The sequence below is a fragment of the Pteropus alecto genome, unplaced genomic scaffold, assembly GCF_000325575.1.
Source record: "Pteropus alecto unplaced genomic scaffold, ASM32557v1 scaffold81, whole genome shotgun sequence".
Lineage (NCBI taxonomy): Eukaryota > Metazoa > Chordata > Mammalia > Chiroptera > Pteropodidae > Pteropus > Pteropus alecto.
In genome coordinates this window covers 19,855,712-19,869,895 of record NW_006433378.1, presented here as the reverse complement: position 1 = coordinate 19,869,895, position 14,184 = coordinate 19,855,712, and the positions used below count along the sequence as shown (strand labels likewise).

The 14,184-nt window shown below is 34.3% G+C and overlaps 1 protein-coding gene across 1 annotated transcript; it reads left to right on the top strand.

The window, feature by feature from the left end:
- The first annotated feature begins 6,839 nt into the window (after window positions 1-6,839).
- LOC102895644 (keratin-associated protein 26-1) lies at window positions 6,840-7,379 on the top strand. The gene has a single exon (XM_006908287.1). The coding sequence runs from the start codon at window positions 6,840-6,842 to the stop codon at window positions 7,377-7,379; it is 540 nt and encodes a 179-aa protein (XP_006908349.1).
- Window positions 7,380-14,184: the final 6,805 nt, after the last annotated feature.

Below are 14,184 nucleotides of genomic sequence, written 5' to 3'. Positions count from 1 at the left end.
TTTCAACTGGGCTAAAGAATAAGTAGGATATGGTAAGCAGAGACAAGGTGAAAAAGCATTCAAGAATACAGAGAGGAAACCAGCAATGTGAGTGAGACATTCACTGAGAATGGCAAATAGGGGTCATCTGGAGTTCCACATAAAGAAGACCCAGAGGACTTATGCTTGGCAATATGCATTGGACCCACATTTTGGACAACTTTAAATGACAACTTAAGGACCTTTGATTTTATTCCATGGGCCATAAAGAGATATTCAATACAACTGTAGCCAAGAGAGAGACATTACCTGAGCTATATTTTACTATTAATCTCATCCTTGGGAATACGATAAAAATAGTAGTACTTGTGAAGATAATTTTATAATAGTTTAAGCCTGTGTGACTAAGAGAGTATAATACTATAATTAGAAATAAAGTTCATAGCACGGGGAATCAACTTTGAGGAAAGCACTATGTATATATAAATATTTAATTGGAAGTAAGGTGTCCCAGTGGAAATGATCTAGCAGACAACTGCAAATTCAGGAAAGAGATCGAACCAGTAATTATAAATATAGAGGGATCGGTGTAGATCTATCGATTGAACTTTTGTGATTAATGAGATGCAGATTGATAAGAATGCAGAAGAGGATTAAGAATGACCTAAAATCTGGAGAATAAAATGAGAAAAGAGAGATAGATATGAATACAAAACAGGTATTCTGTGTGATAGAAATAAAACTATTTGGAGCATTGCTAAAACAGATGTGGGACAAGGTTTCAAAATAGAGAGTATGAACAGCAACGACAAATGTGCCATAGAGTTAAGATTGAGGGCAAAAATTGACATTGACTATAGGGAATTCATCATTGGTGATTTTTAGGATAAGAGTTTAAAATATTAGTGAGACTAGAAGTTAGATTTCAAAAAAGGATGGAGAAAAGTTCACTTCAAAACATAAGGTTAGGCAAAGTTTTCTTAGATACAATATCATAAACACTTGTAGATTTAAAATGACTAAATTAGACTTTATCAAAATTAAAAATGTCAGCTCTCAAAAAAGTCACTATTACAGGAATAAAAAAGATAAGCCACAGACTGGTAGAAATATCTGTAAATCATATATCTAATAAAGGAGTTATATCTAAAATATTTAAAGAACTTTCCAAACTCAACAATAAGAAAGCAAGCAACCCAATAAAAAATGAACAAACATTGAGAATTTTCTTTACTAAAAAAGATATACAGGTAGAAAATAAGCAATGAATTTGCTCAGCATTATCACTCGCTAGCAAATTAAGAACATAATAAAATGCCACTACACACTGAATAGAATGACTAAAATTTTTGAAAGTCTGACTATATCAACTGTTGGAGAAAGTGTAAAGGAACTTGAACTCTTATACACTGCCAGTGGGAATGCAAATGATACAGTCACTTTGAAAACAATTTGACAGATACCTAAAAATTAAACATTTACTTATCATAAGATCAAATTATTCTAATCCTAGGTATTTACCCAAGATAAATGAATGCACATGTCCATTCAAAAGCCTGTACACAAATAGATAGTATTTGTGTGTTTGTAATTTTCAAAAATTGCACACAACCCAATAGTCTATCAAAATATTAATGAATAAACAAATTATGTTATATTCATACAATGGAACACTACATAGCAATACAAAGCACGAGCTATTGGTATATGCTACAAGCTGGATGAATCTAAAAAAGTATACTGAGTGAAAGAGGGAAGAAAAAAGTATATACTGTATAGTTTTATTTTATTTAATAAAATGATAGAACATGCAAACTAACCCAGAATGGTAGAAAGATCAATGGTTGCCCGGTGATGAGAGTAAGGAGGGGTGAGGTGGGAAGGAGTGGAAAGGAAGGACTACACAGGGGCATGAGGAGATCTAGTGGATAATGAGTATAATTAAATCCTTGATTTTTTGGTATATACAAATATAAAAACAGCAAATTTTGCTCTTTAAATATGTTCAGTTTATTATATGTCAATTTCATCTCAATAAAGCTGTTAAAATATATAAACAAAGAGAGGAAATTGAAAAAAACCTTGTAAATGTGAAAAGGACAGAATTTAAGGGCTTAACTATGAATAGTAGGAGGGATAGCTCCACCTATACTGTTTTTAATACAAGGAAGAAAGGATATGTTAATTAATATAAAACAGTTTTTCTAAGATCATCTGGGGAAAGTTATTTTGTATGAATGAAATTGGAATGAGTGGAGCAAATTTTATACAAATCATGTACAAACCATATGTATAAACATATGTAAGAATGCTATAGTTTAGTAAAATTAAAGTTGAAAGTAAATTACAGTGTGATATACTCATCAGTCACTCCAAACTCTACATTGATGATCAAGGAATTATTTAATTCTTCCAATGGATGATCATTTAATGATTTTACTCAGGACATCTAGCAGGGTGTGCTAAATTTAAGATGCTTCGTTATGTTGAAGGTTGCAATGGACTGACTCTAGATAATGAGTTGTCTTCTTTAAGCCAAGCTAAGGTAAATAGTAATCAGCGATATTAGAATGGGCAGAAGAAAAACTTGACAAAGTATTTTCAGTCCTTCTTAGCCTCTTTCTATCTTCTTGTGTGTGTGTGTGTGTGTGTGTGTGTGTGTGTGTGTGTGTGTGTTTATTCGTCGAAAGTTGGCTTTCCCTTATGAAAAAGGATAGATGGTGAGAAAAGTATATAAAAGAGATTATCGACTTGACTAAGTAAAGGTCAATTTTTATTTGATAAAGAAAACCTAAGTTATATTTTGTAAAAGCTGTGATGTTAGTCAGCAAATATTTATTAAGAATTGACTAAGTTTTCTCACATGTGCTGAGAATAATGATCACACCTATTCAAATAGGGATGTAGTGAAGATTAAATCTCTTAATGTATATAAAACATTTAGAGCTATGTTGGGGATATAATAAGGACTCAGTAAATAATAACTAATAAGGGTTCTATAACATAGTCTAATATTATAGTTTCTATAATATAATATAATAACATAATATAATATAATATGACATATACAAATTGTTTTGTTTGTAATACAAAGGAATTTGCGTGTGAATTAAATAATAATAATTATACAGATTTAAGGCTGGAGATATATAGGTTGGTAAGGAGGTATTTTTAAGGAGGGGCTAATTTAGGGGTTAATAATTCCAAAGGAGAAAAGGGGAAGATGAATGAGAAGATGAGGATCAATATGGACTAATTGGAGACATGAACAGACAACCCAGTAAGAAAGAAGAGAATCTCTATTGGGAAGCAGAGGAGGACTAATCAAGTGTTTAAACGGCTCTCCGTGGACAAAGAGGAGTCATTGAGTTAGAGATCCACGTGATGAAATTAATTATAGGAGTATTAATCTAAATACAATATTTAAGCTAAAGAGAAGATATTAGCAATAGGAGTTGAGATGGCACCAAAGGAGAAAACTCAACTTAGCTGATGGTAGTGAATGAGAGAACAGATGGAGGAAATGTATGAAAAAATGTAATATGAGTAGATCAAGTGAGAAAAACATTAAAAATAGATTTATTATCTATGTTGCAAATTAACCACAGCACTCTCTTCTTTAAATCAGTGACCAGATCACCATTCTTGTAGAACAAAATCTTTACTGCCTTGATCGAGTTAGATTCAGCATGTGAATCTAAGTTTAATTACTATAAGTTACCTCTAAGAATCCTCCATGGAAAGCACCGTGTTTTCATTTTTTCTGCCTTTACACCTTTTGCCACAACTCAAGGTGCCTTTCCCTTCCCCAACTCCCTTGCCATTTTCTTCTGGTTTTCAAAATTAAAGCCAAATGCCAATGTTCAGGTAAAGCCAATAAGCAATGTTTACTGTTCTCGGTAAGCCATTTATAAAGCTTTATAGTGGACACTGACATAGATTGTGTATTATCTTATCATATCTACAAGTTTGGATGTGTCTGGAAGCAGAAATTGGTAGTATCTTGGTATCCTTGCATACATCTATCATCATGTTTGCATATACAAGATGCTCAGTAAACATTTGTTGAATGAATGAATGCAAGCTATGTCATTTATTGGCATACCTTTATTGTTGCAATGCTCTGAGGATTCTGTGTGTCTGAGAGAGGGAAATTCAGAGTTGTTCCTAGAGTAGGAGAGATGAGGACCTCTGGTTCACTGAAGAAAGAGCAACAAAGTGGATGAACCTGGAGGAGCACACAGGCTTCACAATTCCTAAGACTATCCTTGGGCTCTTGCACCAGAAGTAGAGCCTGAAATCTGTAGTTTAAATAAGTCTGGTGATGAGGGACCTGATGTTATGTCCATTTAAGCTCATCGCTTTTAGTGAACTGATGTCACTATCAAATGACATCAGTTCAATAACTTTTTATATTAAGGTACAATTTACATTCGGGGCACTTTATTTTCTGAAAAATTCTATGGATATGTTTGCAGTGTTATCTACCTACAATAGAAAAAAAATGAGGCTCATGGTGTAAAGAAATGGGTTAATGATGTCAAAGCAAGAAAATAAATCATGCTAGTATGGTATCTTGCAGTTTTAAACTTTTTCTTCCATCTCAGTATATTTTTAAATGAAATGAAAAGTAGATATTATTAATATTCCCATTATTCCATAAAATAATACTGATAGTGACCAGGAATCAGAAAAGTTATGAAATTGTCCAGGGTCACATAGTAGATGATGGTGTCACTACATTATCTATCTATCTATCTATTATCTATCTATCTATCTATCTATCTATCTATCTATCTATCTATCTATCTATCTATCTATCTAGATATACTGCCATCTTGGATAATGGGAGAAAAAAACTTTTGAGGGTCAAGGACCCCCAAACAAATATTCAAATGTTTGAATGTCCTTTGTTCAAATGTTTTTCTTCATGTCAATTATTGTAATTTTCTCCATTTCAAGTTTTCTCATATGAATAGTAAAATTTACTATAGAGAATCATGAGGATAAAGTGATGTTACACATGTGGGTAACCCACACTACAAGGTGTTGCCCAGAATAGACACTAAATAAATGCTAGTTTCCTCTTATTCCATACCCCTCCTCTTCATGAAAAAACATTGTTTTATGCATACAACATAAACAGTACATACACACAACTACATTGCTGTGTTAATGATACAGGTGTTGCCTCTTGATTATATGAGAGAAGAGCAGGCATAAAGAGCATCAACATGTAAATTTGATAAGCATTCAGTTAAATATGCCTGTGCCTATTACTAACGCCATTCAGCTGCAGCACCCAGGATTTCACAAGAAGGCTCTTGCAATGTGTACAAAGGTATCAGGTGATGAAAGCTGGCGGACTTGGGGGGATTCCTCAAACACGTGATGTACAAATCATCAAAGGGTAGTGCTTGTGATCTAAAATACTGAGATAATTTCAACGTGTTAGTATAGGACCATTCTTTTTTTTTTTTTTCATTTTCCTATTTCTGGTAGTAAAATAGTCCTACATTGGCTCACAGAGAAACCAATCTTGTATTTCAGAGATTCTATTTCTCTTGGACAGAGGGAGACTCAGTAAGTGTGAGTGCATCCATTGAGCATTAAAATATAAGAAAATGGTTTACATTGAATTTTAGCTAAAGGAAATTAGAAATTTGATCCAACAGATAATTAAAATTCCTATTAACATAGTCACTGAAGCCACTACATATATGGGTATATAATAAAGACATTGGGATGGTTGAAGCAAAAACACAATCATACATTTTTTTAAACCAAGTTTACCAGAAAATATATACCCAGATATCCTTTAAAGTGCTCATACTTAGAAAACCTCTACATTTATTCTGATATCTGCTATCGTCCGTGTAAAGTAGTTTAGAATCTCCTCTTTGGAAATTGATACCAGAACCAATGTAAAAAGTAAAATGACATTCATGTCCATATCTTAATTATTATGTCTATTTTTTTTTTACCAAGAACATTAGTTTTCAGTTGGAACATGAGTAACCATGAATACATATTTCTATAATAACTATGAAAAATGTTATGTTGTTCAACTTTCCTGATGGGGTCCCGTTGATTTGTTTTTGTTTATTGTAGGATCCATTTAACCTCAACATATTTATCTATATTAAAAATACTTTAAACATAAACCAGCTTTCAGCTTGACTTGGTTTGTTTATTTATTGAAACAAATTAGAGGAGCATGACCTTTCATACTAAAGATATTTTGATGGGAAGTCAAGTTCTACCAAAATTCTAAAATAAAGCAAAGCATATGTTTAAACACATTGAAAATTTCCATTTTATACTACTTTTTAAACTCTCTCTGTCCTAAACCACACTGGCAATAAGTTTTTTCTCATTCTTTTCCAACATACTTGCTTTTAAGTTCTTACTTTGGTAATTTTCCAAAAAAACTAGAATTTCTCCCCAAAGGAAAATAATTTGCTAGTATTTCAAAGAAGTTTGCTACAACTTTTAAAGACAATTCCAAGAGCATAATTCTATGAATGTTTATGCAATGGGGCTTATAACTGGAAGCAATGAATGACCTCCAAAAGCGGCTGTTTTGGTTGGATAATTTGAGAGGGCGAGACTGTGTTTCACATATATGTAATCAACAGGAGGCATAGCGAGGAACATTCAGTTTTATGGGAGGTGGGAGCACTATTTCTGGACCATAATAAAGAGTGCTGATGCAGCCTCACACAACAAGGAAGAGAGTCTGTATACAGAATCACTGCCTTCTAGGGATATATAAGGAATCAAGTCAAAAGAGGAGCACAAAGAAACTTGAGACTCTCGTTTCTTGCCAATCACCCACAGCCTGCTCAGTAAACCTCACCATGTCTTGCTCCAACTCCTGCTCTGGAAACCAGAGTTTGGGATTCCTCAGAAATCCTTGTTATATTCCTCTCACCTCTTCCTTTGCCCTCTGCTCTACAAATGTGAGCCGTGGAGGCGTCCTCTGCTTGCCCAGCAGCTGTCAAGACCATACCTGGCTCATGGACAATTGCCAAGAGACCTGCAGTGAACCAACCAGCTGCCAGCCACCCAACTGTGAGCCCAGCAACTATGAAACTTCTTGCTGCCCTTCCTCTGCTCACTGTGGGCCCAGACTCTGCCCAGGAGCCAGCTTTCTTCCTGCTGCTTCTTACATCTCCAGTTCCTGCCTCCCAGTATCCTATGTGTCCAGCAGCTGTCGACCCCTGAGCCTCTTCACTTATGGTTGCCGCCCTGTAGGTTGGAAGCCCTGTGGTTCTCAATCACTTAGTGTTGTGTCCAGCAGCCTCAGACCTCTGCATCCTCTTTTCAGTGGATGCCAACCTCTGACCCATGTGTTCAGCCCTTGTCGTCCATCTTGCTTTGCATTGGGAGGCCAGTAGTTTCCTTGTTCCAGCTGCTAATCGTGCTGAGGATCCAGGACAAAAATTCCACATTTAAGGACTTTTGCTTCTTTCCTGGTAGTGACTGCTTCTTCCTGTGTTCATTGTACCTGATCTAATGCGAGCTGCTCCTATCACATTTTTCTTTTTTTCATCTCTTCTTGACATAAAATTATTTGGTTTACAATACTATTTGTTGTCACTCGGGTGTGGAAAGAATTTATTTGGTTCGTGTTGTAATAAATGAGATGAAGTCATAATTAAGAATCTGATTCTTCAGTTTGTCTTTTATTACTTTATTGAAAACCAGAAATGTCCAATCTCAGCTTCTTGTAAGATAGTGAACAGGACATGGGATACCCAACCACATGTTCTTATCTGACAGTAGGGGAATGGCTTGATGGTTTATTCCTCAAGCTGCTTTCTAAATCTCTGAGCCTGTGCACTTAAGAGATCCAAAAGCCCTTGGTGGGAGTCATTTTGAAAAGGCAAGATTAGGAATCATCTCCTTATCACTCTCTTCCAGTGAACGCCCACCAGGATGCCCTTTCCAATTGCAAACCGAATCATATTTTACTCCTATTTAAGCCTTTGGTAGCTTCCTGTGATCTACTTTCATAAAATAATAATGCAAACTCCTTGCAATGACATCGGGTCCCCTCATTGTCTTCCTCTCTCCCACTTCTCTGGCCTCATCCCCTTCTCAATTTTGCAAATTCTAAGCTCTTGCTTACACGCTGACTTACATGAAGGTCCTCAAACATGTTGCTTTTTTTAAGCCCCCACCCTTTTGCATATCTCATCATCGAGACCAAGATGCACTTCTCATCTAATTTGAAAAAATCATACTCACTTTTAAAAACACTCATTTTAAAAAATCGTATATTATGTAACGTATCTGAATTAAAGATACATTTTCCCTCACTCAATATAAAATGTATAGAGAGATATATTTCACAAGCTAAAGTAAAACTAAACTAAAGGCAAGAGTATTCATGTTTTTGAGGAACTGAAATATCTAGAAACTATGTCAGCATGCAAGAAAAACAACTCTCCAAGGAGCTAGCTAGCATCTGTTCCCTTTAGAGAAGACATATGCCCTGGTTGTAAGAAGCCATTCCTTCTTATGGCCTTCCTGACACTGGAGCTAAGTGCTAGTTCCTCTTACCATCATATTCATGCTCTGTTTGAAAATCCATTCTAGTTCATTCCTTTGCCTTATCTGTCTGGCTTTTCCAGATATTTTGAGTTTGCTATAACTCTACCTTTTGTTTTTTGAAGACTTTCTCAGGTCCTCTTCTTTTTTCATACCCTAATGAGTAAATCACATGGACTTAGCCTATCTTTTATCTCAGACATATTTATATTATTGCTCTCATTGGACTGTTTGTTTTAAAATAATTTTAAATGAGACTTCTGTTGCAATGTAACATACATACTAATTTGTGCAGAAATCATAATTATTATTGTAAAGTGTGCTCTTTTGCTTAAAAACAACAACAACAACAACAACGAAACAATTTCCTGTAAAACAGTATGCCACGTTATGCCAGGCCAGCAGCAACCTAGTGTTTACTTGATTGCATCATTTTCTCTTGTGCTTGATTTAATCTCGTGTTGTTTCATACAGTAACATGCTGCATAGGCTTGTAGCCTAGGAGCAATAGCCTCTACCATATAGCCTCGGTGTGCAATTGCTATGCCATTTAGGTTTGTCTAAGTACCCTCTGTGATGTTCACACAATGACAGAAAATCACCTAATGATGCATTTTCCAGAAAATACCCCTGTCAAGTAGTGCAAGACTGTAGACTTGTGTTTGTGAGACTGTTCGATTCTGTTATGCATAACAGTAGTCTGTTTATTTTCCTTGATGTATAATATTTAAGGTACTATGACAGCAAAATGTGTTTATTCTACTGTTAATGATCAATATGAGTTGTTTCCAGTTTGGACTTATAAGAAATGATGTATAGCAAACTCTTTTATTCTTCTGTGTACCTTTTGATATACATATAAAGATATTTGTATTGGGTAACAGATTTAGGAGTAGAATTGATAAATTATGTGGGATGTGCTTGTTCAGCTTTATGCTACACCATGACAAAGTTATGCCCTACAGTGATACCAATATTGATTTCTGCTATCAGAGCATGAGAATTGCTCTACATCCTCATCAATATTTGCAATTGTCGGTCTTTTCAAGTTAAGCCATTCTAGGGAGAATAACAAATGTTGGTTTTGTTTTGAATTTCCCTGATGACTCATTAGATTGAGAACATTTTTGTGTGCGCGTGAAATAACCATTTGTGTTTTTTGCTCATGCTTTTAATTGGTATATCTGTTTTTAGTAAGAAAAAGTTCCTTATGTAATCTATATGTTAGCTCTTTGTTGGGAGTATGTATTTTTAATAATTTCCTCCAGATTACTGCCTGTCTTTTCACTTAATGGTGTTTTTAGATTAATAGAAGGTCCTTAATTTAAGCTGTTGTAATTTATCAAACTTTTATTTATGGTTAGTACTTTTTTTGTACTTTTCAAGAAATCTTTGTTTACTCAAAATTAATTAAAATACTATATGTTAAATTTAGAAACTTTTTTTTTTGTTTTACCTTCAACATTTAAATATACTATTGATGTAAAATTGATACTTGTGTGTGTTGTGTAGTAGGGTCTAAAATTCCAGTTGAACAACCATTATCTCCTAAAAAAACTCTCGTCTTCCAACTACATTACATTTCAGTACTTTTTTTTTTTTCATAAATCAAGTATCCATATATGGGTGTGATTATATCTAGATATTTTTTAACTCTGTTCTAGTCACTATTATTTTTACATCAATATCATGCTAATTTTTCACTGTTTTATTTGCATTCCTGAACATTCCTCTAGACTTTGAGCTCTTTGAAGGCTGCCTTTATGTCAATATATGGCCAGGCTCTCTGTAAATGCTTATTGACTTGAATTTAAGTAAATTATGTTTTGGTCAGTTGGTTTTAGAAGCTAGAAAAAGTATTTAGATTTAGGTTAGGACTGATGAGAAATTCCACGTCCCCCCCACCCCCTTTGAAGTTTTATTCTGTGCTGTATCTAATATACTTAACTAGATAGAACCTGCTATTATTTATACATTATCCCACATATGATAATTATGTGTTGCCAGTATGGGTCATGTTTCTTATTTAATTACCATAATATCCAGCAAGGTAGTTATAACTGTTCTTAATTTAGCCAAAATTATGCAGATTGTTAATTACCGATCTGGAATTTATTTCCAAGGTTTCTTAAAGTTCTCTAGTAAACTACATTATGATGATTAAACAAAAATTTGTTTATTTGAGCTAATTAATTTCCAGGTCACTATATTAGATGATATTTATTGCCTTTGGGATTCATAGGCATATTTTGTATGGCTAAAATAAGTGGAGGATAAGTACTTAGGCTCTTTTTTTCACAAAAAGTAATTATTCTTTACTAATATTCAAGCGCCAATTTGTTGATTGATCTTTATCCTCTGGCATAGCCATCTTCAAACTGAATGCCACAAGCACTGACTTCCTTTTGTCATAACATGAGTTCAAACAATATATTGCCTTCCTCGATGAACTCTAATCAAGAAAGCATGTTAGGTCTCCGTCATAACCAATTATGAAGCATTGTCCCTGAAGTTCAAAATCAGACAGAATCATCTTGTTCCTTATCTTGCCCAAATTGATTGAAGAAAAATTTAACTTCATCTAGGCACCGAAGTTTAATGATTTCTGAGGTAAATTAAGAGGATAAAAATACAACACCAACAATATTTTGCTGCCTCTCCAACTTTCCTATTCTTCTTAATTCCATATGTGAGTATAAACCACCTCTAGTTCTCAATATAAATCGAGCATTTTCAGATCTAACTATACAATGGAAAAGAAGAAACATACAAGGTAATGTTATGTGGCCCACACATAACACATTGCTTGTTCCTATTTGTGCTAATGGCAGTTGTGTTGATGAGTCTTTATTCTCCATTAAAATAGAAGAGCACTTTCCATTTTCTTTATGAAATTCTTATTGGTAGATTAATGTCTGGTATTGTCAAGTCAGCATGAGCTGCATCTCTAGAGGTGATGATGGCCTGCAGGATATATCTGTAATATAAATTTATAAATTGACTACCGAACTTTCTGGACTGCAGGGTGAAAAGGCTGCTATATTTTAAAGCATACTAGACATTTTGTTTTTTGTAGAGAAACTTATTCTCCATTACTCTATTTATTATTAAGATGAAACAGTGCAGTAACACATAACACTTCTATTTCTTTTCCAGTAGTGTGGGGATAGGGTGAAAAACAAGAAGCAAAAGAAAGAAAGGGAGAAAAAGGGATTGAAAAGAAAAAAAAAAAAAACAAGGTAGAATCTGAAAAAATGTTGAAGCTACAACTTAATATCTTTGTTGCAAATTTTATCTCCAAATGCATTCATTCAACATCATTTGTTTACCAAATATTTTTTAGCTGTTACTGTATGCTGGGCACTATTCTAGGTACTGACCATAATTTACATGGATACCTAGACTAGTAAACCTTTTATGGCTTTAAACAGGCGGTTGAATTTCCATGTTACTGCTTCGGCATCTGGAAGCAGAACTCTAATAAAACGCTAATCCAATGCGTTACTCTACAACCTATCCGTCAAATGTCAAAGCAATCTGATATGTGTGTGGAGTTGGGGGACATTTTCTGAAACAGATAAAATTTACAGAAAATTGAATGAAAGCTTTCTCTGGCAATGAACTCTTTTCAATGGAAAATAGTTTCTGTCTTAAGATCTGGAACGCAGTGTGTTTGCTTTTATGTGTGCAGAGCTAATCAGAGACTTTGGGAATTGTTGGATGCCTAAGAGATTTTCACGTCCAGTGGATCTATAACCAGGCTTTGCAGAGGTATCTGCAAAGTGAATCAGGTTCTTGAGTTCAATTACAGCTCTCCGAATATGGATCTCTAAGTGATAGGTCCAAGAATCTGTTTCATCTATTTATTTTTCCCTAAAAACTCAACATAATTTCAAAGCAAAGTTTGGTTTGGTAATAAAGAATCAATCTAAACTACTCTTTCTAGCTGCTTATTTTCTTCTGGGTTCTTAGAAGAGGATTTCATTTTGTGAACTATTTTTAACAAGTTGATGTTAAAATTGACAATTGAGGTCTAAAAACTAGAAAGGTAAACAATTAATAAAAATACACAAAATTAGAAACCTCACCAGTCATCTAAAAATTCATATTGGATCAATAATAAGATGTCATTTTTTTCCATATTAAATCGACAAAATTAAATAATGGTAACAATATCCAATGATATTGAGAATTTGGTGAATCAGATACTCATGTATTGTGTTGGAAGTATAGATTGGAAAACATGTATCAAAAGACTTTAAAATGTATTGTGAATTGAGTAGTTAAGATCTTTTACTAAATAATAAACTAAATAGAAATAAAGCAGGAAGGTTTCAATGGAAAAGAGCAGCCTTTAAACAAATCCTACTGAATTCACTGGTTGTCATGGGGATCTATGAAAATACTTGCAAAAAATCTCAGGCCTTTGAGATTTTACTTCAGGTAGGGAATATTTTTAAATTTTACATGTTGGCATTTTTTTAATGGGGATATTTACATGTGAATACTATCTGGATATAATTTCAGACTAAATTCAGTATTTTATCTTGAAGGGTATAGTTTATAAAATCTCACCGCATTGTGTATATTTTTCTCATTTTGCTGATATCCAGAATTGTGAAAATTTCACAGATGAGGAGTTATTCTTGTTTTCTGAGCTATTGGCTTATTTTTTCGCATTTTGTACCCACCACTTATGGATAAAAACACATGTTATGTTCTCTCTCCCGTCTCACAGCACATCCTGGAGAAGGAATTCCATTTCAGCTAGTTATAACCCTGGCACTTTGCTGGAAGTAATAACAGAAATAAGGGTACATATCTGGAGCAGGAGTGTTTGAAAATACGAGTAAAACTTTATGAGAAGATTGATAGGTGTTTTCATTGGCATCTGAACAACTATTAATAGAATGTTGTCAGGTAAAAGAATCTTAGCAAGACAGAGGTGAGTGTGTCTATGGCATTTCCAGGATTCAGTGAGCAGATACAGAAAATTTGCCTAGAAAGACGCAATCACATTTGAAAAAGTCTCTACAACTTGTCTGAAATTCACTCTGTTAACGTCATGTCTTTTGGCAACAGCCTTTCGAGAAATGATAGCCCCTTCTCTTTGGGGAATTATTGCTATATTCCTCATCTGTTGTTCTCTGCTCTGGAAGAGCGATTTCTGGAGATGTCCTCTGCTTAATCAGTAGTTGCCAACCTGGTTCTTGGACTACTGCCAAGAGCACTGTGGTGAGCCCATCAGCTGCACTTGAGAATTTTGAAGAGTATTGGTCAAGAATTTTACACAATGTTCTTGATTTATTTGCCTGATGTCTGCCCTTCCCCCACTCAGGATTAGATTGGGTTTATGGGTTTTAAAGAGAAATACCATAGAGGTAAAGTTCTATATTAAGAATACATACAGCCAATATGACCTATCGTTATTGATGTTAACCTCGATCCCTTGGCTGAGGTCCTGTATTTGTCAGGATTTTTCACTATAACATATTTGTTCTTTTCTCCCCTATCCATACTGTGCTTTTCGAAAGGAAGTTACTGTGTGGAGTCCATACATAAGTGCAGTTACATTCCACTTATTGGAGAGAGAAACATCTATGTGTATTATTTGGAATCCTTTTTTATAGGAGATATGCCTATTTTCCC